The sequence below is a fragment of the Micropterus salmoides genome, unplaced genomic scaffold (genome assembly GCF_014851395.1).
Source record: "Micropterus salmoides isolate LMB-PRFRI ecotype aquatic unplaced genomic scaffold, ASM1485139v1 Ms_hic_scaffold_1, whole genome shotgun sequence".
In the NCBI taxonomy this organism is placed as follows: Eukaryota; Metazoa; Chordata; class Actinopteri; order Centrarchiformes; family Centrarchidae; genus Micropterus; species Micropterus salmoides.
The window spans coordinates 50744135-50763615 of NW_024040040.1; the positions used below are offsets into that span (position 1 = coordinate 50744135).

General features: G+C 41.8%; 1 protein-coding gene across 1 annotated transcript; it reads left to right on the forward strand.

Moving 5' to 3' along the window:
* Positions 1-481: 481 nt before the first annotated feature.
* On the forward strand, positions 482-15493 carry LOC119896460 (NACHT, LRR and PYD domains-containing protein 3-like). The gene is made up of 8 exons (XM_038709900.1): positions 482-580; positions 892-1124; positions 1216-2986; positions 3627-3800; positions 6515-6688; positions 10117-10287; positions 11187-11360; positions 14944-15493. The coding sequence occupies exons 1-8, from the start codon at positions 513-515 to the stop codon at positions 14957-14959; spliced, it is 2781 nt and encodes a 926-aa protein (XP_038565828.1). The 5' UTR covers positions 482-512; the 3' UTR covers positions 14960-15493.
* Positions 15494-19481: the final 3988 nt, after the last annotated feature.

A 19481-nucleotide genomic window follows, 5' to 3' on the forward strand; every position in this document is an offset into this window, starting at 1 on the left:
TCTTAAACCTTTAGCCTAATAAATCCCAAGACATCATATTCTGGGTTATTCAATAACAAATTCACAATCAGAATCAGCAAATAAAAACAATGTGCATGTGTTTGTTAAACAGGAAACAGCTACAGAGAGAATTATGCTGCTCTGCAGTGATAACTGAGACTTTATTAGTACCAACACTGTGCACATGTGTGCAGACACAAACTCATAAAACATAAAGTCTGTACAGCTGTGATCAGCTGCCGGCGTCATCAGAAAGGGTCGGTTCATGTAATGCTTTGGAGGAAAGGACGTCTCATGTCTCTAAAAACATATTTCCTCGTTCCTTATCTCCTGGCTTGGAAAAGACGCAAGTGAAGGAAACGTGGATGCAATTAAGAGACTTGAGAAGCACTCATAGAGTACTGATGCTTTGTCATCATATAATTTATCCGTTAATTAAATAATATTATTAAAATTATTTTGGTCAATGCAACAGACAGAGAGCAGAGTCTACAGTGTCCAGCTGTCCTTCTATGAAGAGTGACCGGTCCAAAGACATTCCTCCAGTCTTCAGTAATGAACATGGACCCTCAGACACAAAGTAAGAGACTGTTTCTACTGTAAACTGACCTGAAGATGATTTGTTATTGGACATATTTAAAGTAAACAGGGGCCAGATTCATAAAACTTGAAAGCAGTGCTTACTCATGTAATTTCTTTACCAATTTCAGTGTTGTCCACTGAACTGTGAGGTTGGGCCAGCCCGGACATCTTCTCTTTTCTTTCTGTCCTCTGGGCCCTCAGGCCAACTCGTATTACATAAGACTGGCCCTCTTGTGGTTGGCAGCCCATCAAAAAACAAATGACGACATGTTACTGTGACATTTTAATTATAAAGAAATGTATTTACAGAGAGAAGAAAGGAAGTCATGTTTCTGTGGAGAAGCAGTGGTCCTGCTGTGCTTTGTGTCAGGACGTCTTGAAGGATCAAGTCTCTACCTGTGGACACTGGTTCTGCAGACAGTGCATCACCTCATTCTGGGACCAGTCTGCTTCATCAGGAGACTCCTCCTGTCCCCAGTGTGGAGAAAGATTGAGAACAAGAGCTGGACTGCAGACAGCCAGTCAGAGCAGCTCTGTACAAAGTAAGACAGTACGTTTAAAAAATGTTTTGTTATTTATTCCCAGATTCTCAAAATCCTTTTCTGTTGTCTCACATTTATTCTTCTCTTTCAGCAGATAGTGGTCTGCAGGAGGTTATAGATGAATATAAGATCAGTCTGAAGAGGAGATGTGAACGTGTGACTGAAGGAACTGATGAAACAGGAAGTGGAACCCTCCTCAACACGATCTACACTGAGCTCTACATCACAGAGGGACAGGTTAATACCCAACATGAGGTGTGGCAGCTTGAGACAGTTTCCAAGACTGAGGCCCTCCATGAAACTCCAATCAAGTGCCACGGCATCTTCAAAACCTTACCTGGCCAACAGAGAGACATCAGAGTGGTTCTGACGTACGGCATTGCTGGCATTGGAAAAACCTTCTCAGTGCAGAAGTTCACTCTGGACTGGGCAGAGGGCTTGAAAAACCAAGATGTCAGTCTGCTGGTTCTGCTCTCGTTCAGGGAGCTGAACTTGATCAAAGATGAGCAGCACAGTCTTCTCATGCTGCTCTATGTTTTCCATCCAACATTACAGAAGGTCCCAGCAGAGAAGCTCGCTGTCTGTAAACTGTTGTTCATCTTTGACGGCCTGGATGAAAGCAGACTTTCAATGGATTTCCACAACAATGAGGTTGTGTCTGATGTCACACAGAAGTCATCAGTCAACCTGCTGCTGACAAACCTCATCAAGGGGAATCTGCTTCCCTCGGCTCTCGTCTGGATAACTTCCCGACCTGCAGCAGCCAATCAGATCCCTCTTTCATGTGTTGACAGGTTAACAGAAGTACGAGGCTTCACTGACGCCCAGAAGGAGGAGTACTTCAGGAGGAGAGTCAGTGATGAAGAGCTGTCCAGCAGAATCATCTCACACATCAAGACCTCCAGGAGCCTCCACATCATGTGTCTAATCCCAGTCTTCTGCTGGATCACTGCTACAGTTCTGGATCACATGTTGACTACAGACCAGACAGGAGAGCTGCCCAAGACCCTGACTGACCTGTACTCACACTTCCTGCTGGTTCAGACAAAGAGGAAGAAGCAGAAGTATAATGAGGGACATGAGACGAGTCCACAGGAGCTGATGAAGGCTGACAGGAAGGTTCTTCTGAAGCTGGGGAAGTTGGCGTTTGAACATCTGGAGAAAGGAAACATCATGTTCTACCAAGAAGACCTGGAGCAGTGTGGTCTTGATGTCAAAGAGGCCTCGGTGTACTCAGGAGTTTGTACAGAGATCTTCAAAAGAGAGAGTGTGATCCTCCAGAAAACAGTCTACTGCTTTGTTCATCTGAGCGTTCAGGAGTTTCTGGCTGCAGTCTACATGTTCCACTGTTACACCAACAAGAACACAAAGGTACTGGAGAACTTCCTGGGGAAGACACCCTTGGATGTCTTCCTGAGGAAAGCAATGGAGAATTCATTTGAAAGTAAAAATGGCCACCTAGACCTGTTTGTTCGCTTCCTTCATGGCCTCTCTCTGGAGTCCAACCAGAGACTCTTAGGAGGCCTGCTGGGTCAGACAGACAACAGTCCAGAAATCATCCAGAGAGCCATCAACAACCTAAAGGAGATGAACAGTGATAAGATCTCTCCTGACAGAAGCATCAACATCTTCCACTGTCTGATAGAGATGAACGACCACTCAGTTCATCAGGAGATCCAAGAGTTCCTGAAGTCAGAGAACAGATCAAAGACGGAACTCTCAGAGATCCACTGCTCAGCTCTGGCCTACATGCTGCAGATGTCTGAGGAGGTTCTGGATACGTTTGACTTGAAGAAGTACAACACATCAGAGAAGGGACAATGGAGACTGATTCCAGCTGTGAGGAACTGCAGAAAGGCTCTGTAAGTCCAGATACAATTTGTAGTTTAGTTTTTCAAATATAAAATAAAACACTAATTCATGTTGTTCTTAAAGTAGTATTCCAAATTGCAAGACTTATATGTCCCACCAAGTACAAGCCAAGCCCAAACTTGCTTAGCTCGAGATATTCAGTAGAAGCAGGGTACATGTCAGTATGGCTGCAGATCCTCAACTGCTCTGGATATATTTTTGTTTTTAAAGCTTTAAAGCACTTTTAAAATAGTTTGTGAAAAGTACTGTATATTATTATTATTATTATTATTATTATTTAAAATGAGCTGCTGAAGCAGCTGCTGTGGCCACAAGTGACAATAATGGGATAAAGGTGGATTATATAACAAAGATTTGGATAGTTTTGGAAGATAGCAATCAAATCAGCAAACTGATTCAGTAATGTCATCTGCAAGATTGAATGAAAACAAAGAATAAAGGTCCACAGGTATGAGACAGAGTCATGAGAAATATTGTTTCATGTCAAACACAGTGAGATAAGATTAGCTGAACCACTAATATCCAAAAGTAATCAAAACAGGACATGTCAAACAATGTGACATCAAATCTACAGAGTAAGTATAAACTATCCTCTCTCATATTAAAATATTTTGCAATGTGTTATGACAGACTTTCTGGCTGTGGACTCTCAGAGACTCACTGTGAATTTGTGGCCTCAGCTCTGAAGTCCAACCCCTCAAATCTAAAAGAGTTGGACCTGAGTCACAACAAGCTGCAGTATTCAGGAGTAAAGCTGCTGTCTATTGGATTGGAGAGTCCAAACTGTAGACTCGAGACTCTGAGGTCAGTTCACTGACTGTAGCTTATGTAGTTTTTGTATATATTCAATTCAAACCCCCGACTAAAGACTAATATGTTTTTGGTTCATACATTTTCAGGATTAGCCTGAAATTAGCTGAAGATTATTCCTGTCTTTCCAAATGGCCAATGAATAACAAAAAGTAGGGAAATTAAATGTTTGACAGGACAGTTTTTCAGCCTCCACAGAGTCACATTGTACTCCATCAGTCAGTGAAGATGATGAATGGACGAAGGGCGCATTTCTGCTTTGCATGCACAAATGCAGTCCCATGAGCAGCGCAAGCCCAACTTTACCTGCGTGCTCGCAACTGCTCAAAGCTTGCTCGCACACTATCAAGTTATCTTTTTACAGAATTGATTAAAAAAAACTGATTTTGAAATTGGCCCAGAACAGGATGAAAGAAAAGGCATGACACTGGCGGCATCATTCCATGTGTTTGCATTTTAATTGGGAAAAAAAATGTACAAATTCAAAGGCTGTCTGTCTAAAACTGTAATAACAATGGACTTGCAGCAATGTGTAACTTCAATAAATTGGTTACCATCTAAATGATGGGCAAACCCCTACTGAAACATGTTTATAAAGACAGTTTTAAATACTAAGCGTTTGTTGCAAAGGAATGTCCTGAGCTTAGATAAGAGGATCTGCAGGGAGCAGGATGTCCACAGAATCACTACAGGAGATGTGTGAGGGGAAAAGAGGGATTTTATTTTAACAGTTTACAGCATATGTTACATCACTAAACTGCTGAAGCCTCTACACAGAAACATTCAGACAAGTATAGCACCAATTCCTATTAACTCATAGTGTGGACTTAACTTGGCCAGGGAGGTGGCTTCTTCAACTTTGCAGTAACTTATTCTACCTGTCTTTTTTCTCTTTTATTTAAATCTGTGCAGCTACTTTATTTGCAGCTGTTTATGAAGCATGGACACACTGCTAACTAGGCCAATGTTAGCTACATAGGCTAGCATTTTTAGCTTTTTTGTCCTGGGCAATAATATTTAAACACAGACACAGTCTTCCTCTTTAAAGATGCACTGGTTGATTGGCCATGACTGGTGACCAGTGTTGAGCAAGTTACTCAGGAAAGTTTCTTTTTACTTATTACTACTTAAAAGGCATTGGCATTGGACGCCCTGAGATTAGAATGGAATCTTCCGGTCACAAAACGAAAGCTGAAGTCCCGTAAACCTGCATTCTATCTAACGGCCGGCCGGGGGCGACTCTTCTGGTTGCAAAAAGAAGTCTGGTTCCATTAGAAATAATGGTAAAATGACCCTACTTCTCAGTTTATTTATTACCTCAGTAAACACTTTCCTGATAAGTTTATTAGCACCTAGCTAAGCAAGCAAACTAGCTCCACACACGGTGTATGGTTACTTCTGGTGCCACTGGTTGCAAAAACTCAACATGGCGTCTCTTCAACAAATTGATTATGAAGCGACTATGTCACATGCTCACAATAAAGCATGTGCTGCAGTGTGCGTGTGTTCTAGTGTTGGATCCGCATCCATCAATCTACGAACGCTTTTTCATTTCCCCAGTATCTCCAGGCAGAAGACATTAGGGGGAAGGGGAATTAACTTTCGTTGTGCTGTCCGAACAATAATGCTGCGGTGATTTATTGAGAAGAAACCTGCTTGACACTGTTCTTGATCATAAAAGTTTATTAAATCAAAGAGTTCAGCATCAATTACAAGCTTTGCAGCAGCTTGGAGAGTGACCCAGCCCGATAGCCACTCTGTCTCTCTGTACATCAAACATAGCTTATATAGGATATGTTTAGGTATCTGTTAGGTACCATAAATATTGGATACTACAAAGTCTTTTTCAGAGATGTGTCAAGCAGGCTACAGACTCTTTTGTCGTTCAATATGTCGTTCAGAATTTTTCAAAGTAAAAGCTCTCAATTCATCTCAAGGTAAAGCATTGCTGCAAAAAATGTTCTCTGTCTTTTATTTTGCTGGCAAAACCACCAAAGAGGAAGTGATAGACTACGGTTGGTTGCAATTCCTAACTTTACCACTAGATGCCAATAAATCTTACACATTTAACCTTTAAGACAGTGTAGAGACCCTTTGCCAATAAAAACGATCCATTATTACAGTTGCTGATTGAATTATTTAAGACGCGTGCAATATATGATAAAATGTCCAATGTTTCCAATACTTGATTTATTTCTTACAGGTTTGTTTTCCAATGTACAGAGTACAGTGACTTTCTGTCATATCCCTAGTTACCATTCATAGACATAACTACCAAACAAAATACAATAACTCAACCTTCATTCTTCATACCACATTTCGCACAGCAAAAAAATTGTTTGCTCCTATTCTTGATTAATGATTAATTTGCTGCAGTTTAAGGAGGTTTTGGCGTACAGTGCACTGTAGAGCCTACCAGAGGGACAGGTTGTGTCCAAATGCAGCTGTTAAAGGATCATTGTATTATGTAACCTAGTAGTAGGTAAGATCAGCAGCTAGTTATTAATCTGTGTTGACATGAGATGTATGAATGTTGTGCTGACATTTGTATGATCCACAAAACCACAATGACAAAGTCACTCTACTTATTTCAGGGAAAAGCTCATTGACCAGCACATAGTGTTGTTAAGCTACACATTTATAATCTGAGCACATGTGTTTTTATTTATAATAAAATATATATTTTTTCAAATGTATTCTTTATTCAGATTGTGGGGCTGCAGGTTGTCAGAGAGCAGCTGTGCTTCTCTGGCCTCAGCTCTGAAGTCCAACCCCTCCCATCTGAGAGAACTGCAGCTGAGTAACAACAAGCTGCAGGATTCAGGAGTTAAGCTGCTGTGTGATTTTCTGAGGAGTCCACACTGTAGACTGGAGGCTTTGAGGTCGGACACCATTTTTTACTTCTGTGCCGAGATAAATTTTATGTAAATGTTGTGGTGGAAGTCACCCATTGTGGTTTTAACTTTAATCTAAAGTAATGTCTTAAAGTCTGTTTGTGTGTTTTTTATCACATATATTTCCACAATATCAACACTTTTCTTAAATACCATAAACAGTTATACAGTTCTTAGTTTCTAATCATTAGAAAAAAAGGAAAGGAAAAGCTGTCACACTCTGCCTGTCTGCCATGCTGTGTTTTGTACTTTTGTATTTAGTCAGCGTTATTATCTGTTATTTTGGTCTGTTGGGTTTTGGGGTTCTGCCTTGTCTGTCGTCTAGTGTTCAGTAACCTTTGTCATGTCTGTTACCCCAGTGATCCCTCTGCATGTCTGTCTCTGTTTTCCCCTGCTCTCTCTCTCTCTCTCTCTCTCTCTCCCTGCCTGTGCCTCGTTAGCCTCATGTCTGTCACCTGTGTTGCTCCCGCCCTGCTCGTTAGTCCCTGTGTATATATACCTGGTGTTTCTGTCTTGTCTTTGTTGGGTCATTGTTTATTATCATCCAGTGTTGCAGTGTGTTCTCCTGTTGTCAGCCCCACTCGTCGCGTTTCCCTGCTCATTTTGGTTTTCGGTTGGGCAACCTTTGTTTTGGACTTAGTCTATCAGCCACTCAGTCTGTAAGTGTGCTCGCTTTTTGTTGCCATTAACAAATTCACTGAACTGTACCCGCCGGCTTTCGTGTCCTGCATTTAGGTCCTACTACCTGCCTCCACACCACTGAATGTGACAAAAGCTATTGCAGTTAATTATTCATAAGAATTGATATTCATAGAATTGTTACAGTTAAACAACACAAGTTATAGTGATCATAGCAGATGAACAGAACAGCCTAACTAAACAATTTCTAGGACAACATTGATTGTTACTCGTTCTTAATAAGAAATTATATAAGGTATTTGAAGCACGGCATCAGTTTGATCAATAAACACAGACAGGAATGTATAAATGAGCACAAAGAGATGAAGTTAAGAGCACTGCATGTTTTACCTCTTGTCTTTGGAGAAAACTGGTTTCATAAAGGGAACCTTAAAATATCTGATTAATTAAACTTTATAGTTTCAGTCCTAGGAACTGGAAAAATGGATTATGTAATACATGATGATATTAATATACTATTTCTGTACCATACCATTTACCTGTTTTTCCACTGGTACTTTTGATACATAGAATTTCTTTAAGTCTGTAAAAGGTAAACTATTGGGTGTCTCTTCAAAAACACAAAGTGCTGTAGCATTTTATCACCCGTCTGTGGTCGCCTCAGTTCCACACATACACTCACCTATAGGATTATTAGGAACACCATACTAATACTGTTTGACCCCCTTTTGCCTTCGGAACTGCCTTAATTCTACGTGGCATTGATTCAACAAGGTGCTGAAAGCATTCTTTAGAAATGTTGGCCCATATTGATAGGATTGCAGTTGATGGAGATTTGTGGGATGCACATCCAGGGCACGAAGCTCCCGTTCCACCACATCCCAAAGATGCTCTATTGGGTTGAGATCTGGTGACTGTGGGGGCCATTTTAGTACAGTGAACTCATTGTCATGTTCAAGAAACCAGTTTGAAATGATTGGAGCTTTGTGACATGGTGCATTATCCTGCTGGAAGTAGCCATCAGAGGATGGGTACATGGTGGCCATAAAGGGATGGACATGGTCAGAAACAATGCTCAGGTAGGCCGTGGCATTTAAACCATGCCCAATTGGCACTAAAGGGCCTAAAGTGTGCCAAGAAAACATCCCCCACACCATTACACCACCACCACCAGCCTGCACAGTGGTAACAAGGCATGATGGATCCATGTTCTCATTCTGTTTACGCCAAATTCTGACTCTATCATCTGAATGTCAACAGAAATCAAGACTCATCAGACCAGGCAACATTTTTCCAGTCTTCAACTGTCCAATTTTGGTGAGCTCTTGCAAATTGTAGCCTCTTTTTCCTATTTGTAGTGGAGATGAGTGGTACCCGGTGGGGTCTTCTGCTGTTGTAGCCTATCCGCCTCAAGGTTGTGGCTTCATAAATGCTTTGCTGCATACCTCGGTTGTAACGAGTGGTTATTTCAAAGTTGCTCTTCTATCAGCTTGAATCAGTCGGCCCATTCTCCTCTGACCTCTAGCATCAACAAGGCATTTTCGCCCACAGAACTGCCGCATACTGGATGTTTTTCCATTTTCACACCATTCTTTGTAAACCCTAGAAATGGTTGTGCGTGAAAATCCCAGTAACTGAGCAGATTGTGAAATACTCAGACCGGCCCGTCTGGCACCAACAACCATGTCATGCTCAAAATTGCTTAAATCACCTTTCTTTCCCATTCTGACATTCTGTTTGGAGTTCAGGAGATTGTCTTGACCAGGACCACACCCCTAAATGCATTGAAGCAACTGCCATGTGATTGGTTTATTAGATAATTGCATTAATGAGAAATTGAACAGGTGTTCCTAATAATCCTTTAGGTGAGTGTATATGTGAAGAGCCGTAGGCTACCCACGTAGCCATGCATTTATACTTGTGCGTAGGTGTGTCCATTATTCTGCAATTACACCACCAAACACTAGTTTGCAGTAGCGCTACAGCGTCCACTGTATTGACTTTTGCTGGCCGAGAACACAGGACTGGAGGTAAAATTGTATACGTGCGGCTGGTGTAGCCTTTTCAAATGTTATCGACCAAGTGGATCTCATTCTGATAGTGAAACGAGTCATTTCGCTCGTATTGTGACGGTCAAATATATTGATCCACCGTGTTACAGCCGCTGTTTTGGCTGATAGTAAAAGTTACTTCAAAGCACAGGCACTTCCTGTCAGCTCGGAGGCATTGCGAGGTTTCCCAGCAGACTAATCACACTGCTTACGGTCCGCGTCGCCTTGACGAGGAGGTACACGTCAGGCTACGGCGTAGCCTCTGCGTAGCCCCATAGCCTACGCTGTTGATTTGACGCAGCAGTATAAATTGCAGGGATATGACTGTGTTCTCCCTTTTGGCATAAAATAATTAGTGTCCACTGGTTGTTCACTACAAGATTATTGAACACTTAATGATTTGAATGTGGAACATTGTCTTTTTAAGTTACATTATTTATATGATTTCACAAACTAATGATCACTGTTGATCCTAAAGAACACACAAAGAGAGAGAGATAAAAGCATTTTCCAAATCCAGCTCCTCTAATTCCAGACTGGCATGAGATCAGCAGCATGTTATTGATCTGTGTTGACATGAATAGGTGTATGAATTTTGTGCTGACATTTGGATGATGTCTGTAGAAGGCTGACATGATGTAATGTTGTGCTACACATTTAAAACCTGAACACATCTGATTGGATTATAAAATAGATTTTTATCTGCATCATTAATTCTTTATTCAGATTGTGGGACTGCACTTCAGAGATCAGCTGTGCTTCTCTGGCCTCAGCTCTGAAGTCCAACCCCTCCCATCTGAGAGAGCTGCAGCTGAGTAACAACAAGCTGCAGGATTCAGGAGTGACGCTGCTGTGCAATTTTCTGGAGAGTTCACACTGTAGACTGGAGACTCTGAGGTCAGACACCCTTTTTTTTTTTTTTTTTTATGTCTGTGCTGAGATTAATATGATAAAGTTGTGGTGACACTAAAGTACAGAAATAAGGCTGATATTATACTGATCCACACTGAGTATCTTAGTGCTGAAGTCTAAAGTTTCCTCTTTAGTTGTTTAGTCCTTTGACAGTGGAAGACCAATGTTGAGCTCCACATTTAAACCATTAATATAACAAGAAAAATCTACACTGGATAATTCTCTCTAAACCTCTTAAACACCAGATTTTCATCTTGTATTCATGTTTTTTTTTAATGAATTAAATTTATAAATACAATAAATTAATAATCTTTATTTCAACTATCAGACAATAACAAAATATATTCAGTATTTGCTTTTTCCAACATTGTTATGAAGTTGTATGATGCTTATACTAACGGAGTAGTTTAAACTGAAGAGGCTTTCATTTTATGACTCCACTATTCCTAAAAGAAATATTGTAGATGTTTTTTGTTCAAATTTACCCAAAATTAATCCTGGCATCTTTGGAAACTTTGGTGATCTTTAGTGGAATCTTCAATCAGTTTCTGTTGGTTTTTATTTGTGTTTGGCTGCACAACATGAGTTTGTATAGATGGAGCCACTGGTGGAGCTGCAGAGTTTAAGAGGTGAAGTCACAACGTCTTTATTGAAGTAGCAGCATGTTTTCATTAATATTAATGAGAGCTCTTTTTTTATTTTATTTTTTTTACCTTTTTTGTATTTTACAGTTAACCTGCATCCTGTTGGGTTCAGATGTTTGGAATTTCCATTTTCAAAACTTCTACTTTCTAAACCTTCATCTGTGAACAGATTATTAAACACTGAATAATTTCAAGCAGGAACATTGTCTTCTAAAGTTACATCATTTATTCTTTATTCAGATTGTGGGACTGCAGTTTGTCAGAGAGCAGCTGTACTTCTCTGGCCTCAGCTCTGAAATTCAACCCCTCCCATCTGAAAGAGCTGCAGCTGGGTGGAAATGAGCTGCAGGATTCAGGAGTGAAGCTGCTGTGTGATTTTCTGGAGACTCTACGCTGTGAACTGGAGACTCTGAGGTCAGTTCACTGACTCTCTGTTACTATTGTAGATCCTATGTTTTCTTAATTTATGTTTATACATAACTTACATACATTTTGTTCTCAGTTTCCTTTAATTCATATTTTTGTCTTATGCTACTAAATTGAATTCAGTTAAATTCAATATATATAATAGAAGTTATCTCATTGCGCTTTTTTATAGAGCAGTTCTAGACTGTACTTCAGCCTTATCTATAAAATGTGGAGATGGTGTCTGCCTCCTGAACCCAAACTGGGACCTGATTCCACAGGAGAGGAGCTTGACCGCTGAAGATTCTGGCTCCAGTACTGCTTTTGGAGACTCTAGGAACCACAGTGCTCTGGTGGGGTAGTAAGGTATTATGAGCTCTTTAAGATAAGATGGTGCCTGACCATTAAGAGCTTTGTAGGTGAGCCAGAGGATTTTGAATTCTTAATAAATTTTCCAGGGAGCCAGCCAGAGAAGCTAAAACAGAAGGAATATGATCTCTTTTCCTTTACTGGGTCTGCACTGCTATCCCCGCTGTCTCCTCCATGGCATTGCTCTGGTCTCTCTGGGACATGGCTTTGGACTAACCTGTCAAGCTAGAGTGCTATTTGCAAGGTGTTCTTCTTTAATATTCCGTGGCTGAATTTCAGCTCACACATCAGTCAGAGTTGCGTAGAGAACATTATATATCTCCATCTCCTGCATTGCCAACCCTATGTGCATAGGACTGCCAGGCACAAGTTCATTTACATGGATACATCTCCGGCTAGTCTAGCTATTAGCTACTAGGTGTCATACCTTACAGGGGCAAGGTCATCATAAGCTGCGTTTCGACCAAAGGAATTTTACCCCGGAACTAGGAACCTCTGGAGGAACTCACTGTTCCACCGGAGGGACCAGTGTCTAAATGTAGTTCTGGGGTCCTCATTTTACCACCTAAAAAGTCCCTGCTTTGGGGGAAGTGCTTTCTGAAAGTACCGGTACTTTGGGGGGTGGGGCTTGCCTTGCAGTGAAATTCTGAATGGGCGAGTAGAAGCTACTGGCTTTAACTGGTGAATGTAGGCTGTTTTTCTATGACTGCTCCTCTTTTCCACTGTTGTTTGCAAACCAATAAATCACAATTAACAGTCAGATAGCACACACGTCTTGCTGATGAGATCGTATGTTGGCATTGAATGGATTGGAAATAACAGCCAGCCTGCAGCGGTGTGTTTAGAGCTTACAGCTGATGGGGTTACGCTAGATACTGGGTCCAGAGTTGTTGTTTTAAGTTTTCATCCGTCAGAAAGTTTTAATGAAGAGCCGAAGTTGGTCTCCTGTTCTTCAAAACAAGCGGAACAGCTGATTACAACAGGTAATCAAGCTTGTTAAACATCAACTTCCTCTGACACTCAGGCGACACAGACGTGAGTCCTGCAGCTGATCTGCTGCTCTTGTCGCTGGAAATGTTTTAATAACCTTCCAAATTGTCACAATTTATTTTTCAGTTGCTTTCTCTGTGCTGAAGTTATTTTAAGAACTTAAGGGTATTGTGCTGATATCCTGGTCAATAAATTCCAAGTTAATGTCACTACATTTGAGTGTGTCCATTTTGTGCTGTCTGGGGCCAGGTGGTCCTTGTCTACCGCCCCCTACATCCTCCACTAGGTTCCTACCTAAGCTCTCTGACCTTTTCGCCTTCAACTGCCCCATCTTTCCATCTAACATTCTTTTTGGTGAATTTAACATCCATGTTGACTCTAGAAGCTGTTGTTTTGCCACTGATGTTGGGCTGTTTAATTTTATGCAACATGTCAAGGGCCCCATTCCAAGTTCATGCTTTGGACTTTGTGTGCTCTTCTGGTAGAACCCCCTCCCATCTCCAGTCTGTTGACTTGGCTGTGTCTGATCACCATGCCATCTTGTTTTCTGTTCCTGTTCAGGGGCTAACTCTTCTACTGGTAGTGTTATATCCTTCCCTATTCTTGTTACTTGATATAACAATCATACCCCGGACTACGACGTAACATTAACAGTTTATTGTTACAACACATGTCACAGCAACAACATGGTTCATTACAACTACGAGAGAGACTGAAGGTTACCCACAATCCGTTAGGCGTATCTCACTACGGATCTCACTGTAGCCCAAAATACACATCTCCTCCCCTCTTACAATAAATGTCCTAATTAAAAACTGAGTCTACTCAAATTCCTAGACCACAGCATACATAATGTTATTTAAAACATGAACATTACAACATCTCTCTTTTGCTGCCCAGCTCACTGTGTACAGTTAGTAACTATAGTAAAAACTCAACTTCATATCTGTTTCTGTGTGCTACCTTAGGGGTGAGGGTAGACTAGCTTGTTCCCTGACTGTACCCATGGGGATTATTCTGCCCCGTTGACGTGGGTCAGCCACTATCTTGCCTCATAATTCAGATGTGCAGGAGGCCGGCGCTCCCTGGTGGGGTATCGGCGATCTGCAGGAACATCAGTCTTTTTGCACTCCAATGGAGGGCTGGGTTCTGATGCTGATGCAAAAGAAGGTGTCACAGTCTTGTTCACAACTGGAAAGCTTGTTTCTGGTGTAGTAGTGGAGTTCTGCACTTGTGTAGGTAGGTGAACTGGTGAGTGTGGAGGTGCATCTGACGAATCTCCAAGAAACGGCTCTGCGTGCACGGTAGCAGTTTATAAGAGTTGATCCACATGCCTTCTCCAGACACTTTCAGTGGTTTGGACAGTATAAGATACTGATCCGGTTTGTGCAAGAACAGTTGCAGGAACCCACTTGGATTCGCCTCTGTAGTTCCTGGCCACTTCTCCTGAAGTGAAAACTCTGTCCTTGGCCTGATGATCTCTTCGCATGATCTGCTTCTCTTGTTGCTTCCGAACAGTGTCCTTCACTGCTGATGGTTTCAAGAGATCGAAGGTGGTGCGCAGATCTCTCTTAAACATCAGGCTGGCAGAAGATGTCTTTGTTGTGGCATATGGACTGCTGCGGTAGTTTAGCAGAAAATTGTGCAATCTTTGATGTAGTGTTCCTTGGCCTTGAGATGCTTTCAGTGCATGTTTCATCGTCTGGACAAACCTTTCTGCTAGGCCATTTTCGAAGAGTGGTATGGAGCTGACTTAATGTGTTGCACTCCATTCGCTTGCAGAAAGGCATGCATTTCCTCTGAGACAAGTTGAGGCCCATTGTCAGAGACGAGCTGTGTTGGAGATCCGAAACGACTAAAAAATTCTCCTAGCTTCTCTATTGTCTTTTCTGTGGTAGTTGACCTCATGATAGCCACTTCAGGCCATTTACTGTGTGCGTCAACAGCGACAAACATTTTGCCCTCAAATGGACCTGCAAAGTCAATGTGCACACGATGCCCTGGCTCCTGTGGGAACTCTCAGGGATGAAGAGGAGCTAGTGGCGGGTTGATCCTAACCTTGTGACAAGTTGAACAGTTTTTTGGCAAGTCTTCAATCTGTTTGTCCATGTCTGGCCCCCAAAAGTAGCTTCTCGCTATCTCCTTCATTCTCACTATCCCACTGTGTCCTGCGTGAAGTTGTCGCAATACTTGCGTTCGGAGACAAGGGAATAATCACTCTCCTCCCCCACAGCAAACAGCCCGACTGAACAGACCGCTCCGACCGCCGTCCAAGGAAGGGTTTCAAGTGTACATCACCCCCAGCAGGTTGACCCCCGACAAGTACTGATGGCGTTTCCTGACTCCAAATACAATGTTCAAAGCTTCGCGTTCCAGTTGAGCATAATTGGTCTCTGCTTTGTTTAACGTCCTTGACGCAAAAGCGATCAGCTTCTCCATGCCGTCCGGCAAAATGTGAGAGATCACCGCCCCGTCACCGTAAGGAGAGGCGTCGCAGGCGAGCTGAATTGGAAGCGATGGGTTGAAGTGGGTAAGGACCTCAGATGATGTAAGTGCATCTTTTGCCCTTTGAGCTTCCTGACAGCTGGCCGTCCACTTCCATGCTTTCTCCTTTTGTAGAAGGTCATGCACTGGTTTCAGTAGTGATGCCAAGTTTGGAATGAAGCGTCCATAATAGTTCAATAGCCCCAAGAAAGACCTTAACTGATTGATATTTTCGGACGGTGGTGCATCCACAATGGCTGTGGTTTTTGGGTTTTAGGTAGTGTTAAAAGAGTTGATCTACTATTTATAGCAGGAAGAGGTGTGGACTCGAGTCACATAAATGATGACTTTTGACACGACTTGACAAAAACAAAGAAAACTTGCGACTGGACTTTGATTTTAACACCAATGACTCGTGACTTCACTTGGACTTGAGCTGACTTGACACTCCCCATGCCCAAATATAACTTATGATATAACAATCTGCGCAGCGCTTCAACATAGCACTGTGCTCAAATAGCCTGGAGCATGTGGCTTCCTCCAGCAAGAGGGAACAATCATCGACTGTCTGAAGCGTGGTCGGCCACTCCACAATCTCTTGCCCCTGGCCCTGTATGCCCCAGCGAACCACTCCCTCTCCGGTACCTACAATGCGTTGTGTAGTAGGCCTACTATCAACACACTGAACCGTTCGGGATCGGACCCTCTGGCTGGATGAATTTTACACATAAATCATGCACAACAGCTGGGGCCCTGACGCAGCGGCACACAACTTTCTAAATTCCTCTATCTCACTGAGAAAAGAAAGGTCAGGTCGAAACAGTGTAGAGAGACTGCTGCAGCTGTTGCGTGAAGATGCTTGCACCAATTATAAAACAAGTTAATTAAGATAAAACGATGATAGTGCTGGGTGCTGTTTCACAACGACACTCGTTTTGTTTTATAAATCCAGCGCACCTCTTTCCTTTTACAGCTGAGGCGCTCGTCCCTCCCTAAAAGGTGTGTTCAGTGTTGCTTTACCTGATCGGTGCTTGTAAAATATCCACAGTGTCTGCATCTTCTAACGTCTGCAGTCACAAAATACTTGTTAAAGACTTTCTTAAAGAAACTGCAGAAAATGTGCGTAGTTGTTAAAGTAAATTAATATTTAATTTTTGGTAAATGGTCACATCTGTATACAGAAGATCCTCTGAACTAATATTTGTTTAAAATCGATAAAGTTTTATGCTGAAGTAGAAATATTCATATATTTTTTGTTGATTTCTATGTGATTTCACAAACTAATGATCACTGTTGATCCTAAAGAACACACAAAGAGAGAGATAAAAGCATTTTCCAAATCCAGCTGTTTAAAGGATTATTATAGTTTTTCACCTCTAATTCCAGACTGGCATGAGATCAGCAGCATGTTATCGATCTGTGTTGACATGAATAGGTGTATGAATCTTGTGCTGACATTTGGATGATGTCTAGAAGGGAGACATGATGTAATGTTAAGCTACACATTGAAAACCTATTATAAAATAGATTTTTATCTGCATCATTAATTCTTTATTCAGATTGTGGCGCTGCAGTTTGTCAGAGATCAGCTGTGCTTTTCTGGCCTCAGCTCTGAAGTCCAACCCCTCCCATCTGAGAGAGCTGCAGCTGGGAGGAAACAAGCTGCAGGATTCAGGAGTGAAGCTGCTGTGTGATTTTCTGGAGAGTCCACACTGTAGACTGGAGACTCTGAGGTCAGACACCATTTTTTACTTCTGTGCTGAGATTAACATGATGTGAAAGTTGTGTTCACACTAAACTGCAGACATGCGCATATTTCATGTTTTCACCCACTTTCTTAAATTTGAGCTTTAAACACTCAATTTCCCGAATTCTGGTGATTAAGATAAACTTTTCTCATTTAATTTAATCCCTGCTGAGTCTCCATACATGCAGGCATGTTTTAAGTAGCCTAAAGTATTTTTAAATGTGTATGTGGCTCCTTTTCACCTCAATGATAACTTAGCTTAATTAACTTGAATTTAGGTAGAAACAAAATCTAACAGCCCCTCTGCTGTACATTACCCTGCCTTATTGTTCTGCTGATATGGTAGTAAGCTACCCCCTGTAGACTGTCTGACAGACACAGAGCCCGTCTGGGACTGTAATGGATGAGACAAGTGCACTGCTCTTCATCAGAGGTAGAAAACAGAAACTGAAAACACTTGTGATCAGACAGAAATCTCAACACAAATCCCCACAAATGTAAACTTCAGCTCCTCTGATAAAGTGCAGCTCACAGCGGCTTCAGAGGGAAACATCCTGGAGCAGAGAGACAAACAGAGAAAAGTGTCTCAGAGCGAGGGGGACAGTGACAATGAGCGACAGGTATCTGTGTCACGGTCAGCTGTGTCATGTTATTGTCTCACTACTTTGCAGCGACTGTCAACCGTTTGTGTAGCAAGTACATTGATTAGACGCTAACTGACAACATTTATATTTAAATGTTTTAATTACAATTTTGCTAGGGACCTTTCAGTTCTCGCAGACAAGCCCCGAAGCTGTGTGCAATGCTCTCTCTCTCTCTCGCGCGCGCGCGCTCTCTCGCTCGCTCGCACGTGCTCTCTAAACGCAGGCAGACTGAGTAATGGTGGGGGGGTCACGTTACATGAACTTCAAAGAAAATTTAGCAACATCATTGCGAGTATCCTCCGTTCTTTGAAGACCTGCAAGTCAGGCTGAGTCATGGGGATTATTGCATATTAATATGGAAAATATTTTTGATGTTGTTGAGTAACATTCGGGTCACTGATGGATATAAGGCTAATATTATTCTGATCCACAAGTACATTTCCAAGTGGTTTAGTCCATTGACTGTGGCAGAGCAATGTTAGAACCTCATTATAACAAGAAAAATCTACACTAGACAAATCCCTCTGAACCTCTTGAACTCTTGTTTTTCATTGTATTTTTCACATTATGTCTTTTTAAATACATGGTGATAAAAAACATAAATAAATAATCAATATTAATCAATATTCTCCACTTCAAACAGTCTTCACTTTTTAAAAAGTAAGTTCATAATTTTTTCTTTATTCAGTTTAAGGTCCTGCAGTTTGTCAGAGATCAGCTGTGCTTCCTTGGCCTCCGCTCTGAAGTCCAACCCCTCCCATCTGAGAGAGCTGCACTTGAGTGAAAACAAACTGCAGGATTCAGATGTGAAGATGCTGTCTGATCTTCTGGAGAGTCCACACTGTAGACTAGAGACTCTGAGGTCAGTAGAGCGTTGGAGTCAGTCCATGCTTGTTTCAATAGTATTGTACTAAACACAGTTAGTATCAAAGCAATGATCCAGTATTTCCTGTAAACCTCCAACCTTCTCAATGGCTGCTTTCCTCAGTGAAGCTGTGAGAGGAGAATAGTGACAGGCTTCAGGATTGGACAGAAAGACAGAGAGAACAGTCAGCCAAATCACTGGCTCTTATTTCAGAGATCCATCATTACATTTAGTAACCATGTAGTCTTTCTACAGACCAGAACCTTTGCTGAAGTCCAGTAACCACAGCTGATGTTTAGCTGTTCAGTATTTGTATGAACATGCTGGACCTTTAACATCATATATCTATCTATCCATGTGTATGTGGTTTTGTCCAAATGTTTTTAGAACAGACTCCATATTTACATATGTCTTGTAATATACCATGTGCTGCATCACTGACTGACTGGTGATGAAGGGATTCTCTGTAAACTCTGATTTATGACTTCTATTGTCTGTCTTCTTCTCTCATCAGATGGAAGTGATCTCTGTCTGTGATGAGAAAGGTAGTGGTGTTGAGAGAGGTTGAAGCAGCAGCATCAGCTTGTGTGTGGAGAGGCTCTGACTGGGCCTTGTTACTGGGAGGTAGAGTGGAGAGGAGAGCTTCATCCAGCAGTGCCTGACAGAGGAATCACAACAGTGCTGCAGTCTGAACTGCTCTGAGATCAGCTCCACTGTCAGACACAAAGTCAAGTCCACCATCATCCCTGTGTGTTCCTCTGGGTGTGAAAGAGTATCATCAGTGTATCTGGACTGCTCTGTCCTTCTACACAGTCTCTGCAGACACATTGAGACTCCTCCACCTGGACTTGGACTTTATGTCCCTCAGATATTCTGAACCCAAAGTGCCTCTGCAAAAGCTGAACTAACGAACTCTGGTGATAATTATCTGTGGTTTGTCACTATGAACAACCTCTTTTACTTTCACATTGTCATTTGATCCATCGTTAATATAAAAATATTGATTGGAGTCACTTTTAGTCACTGAAATA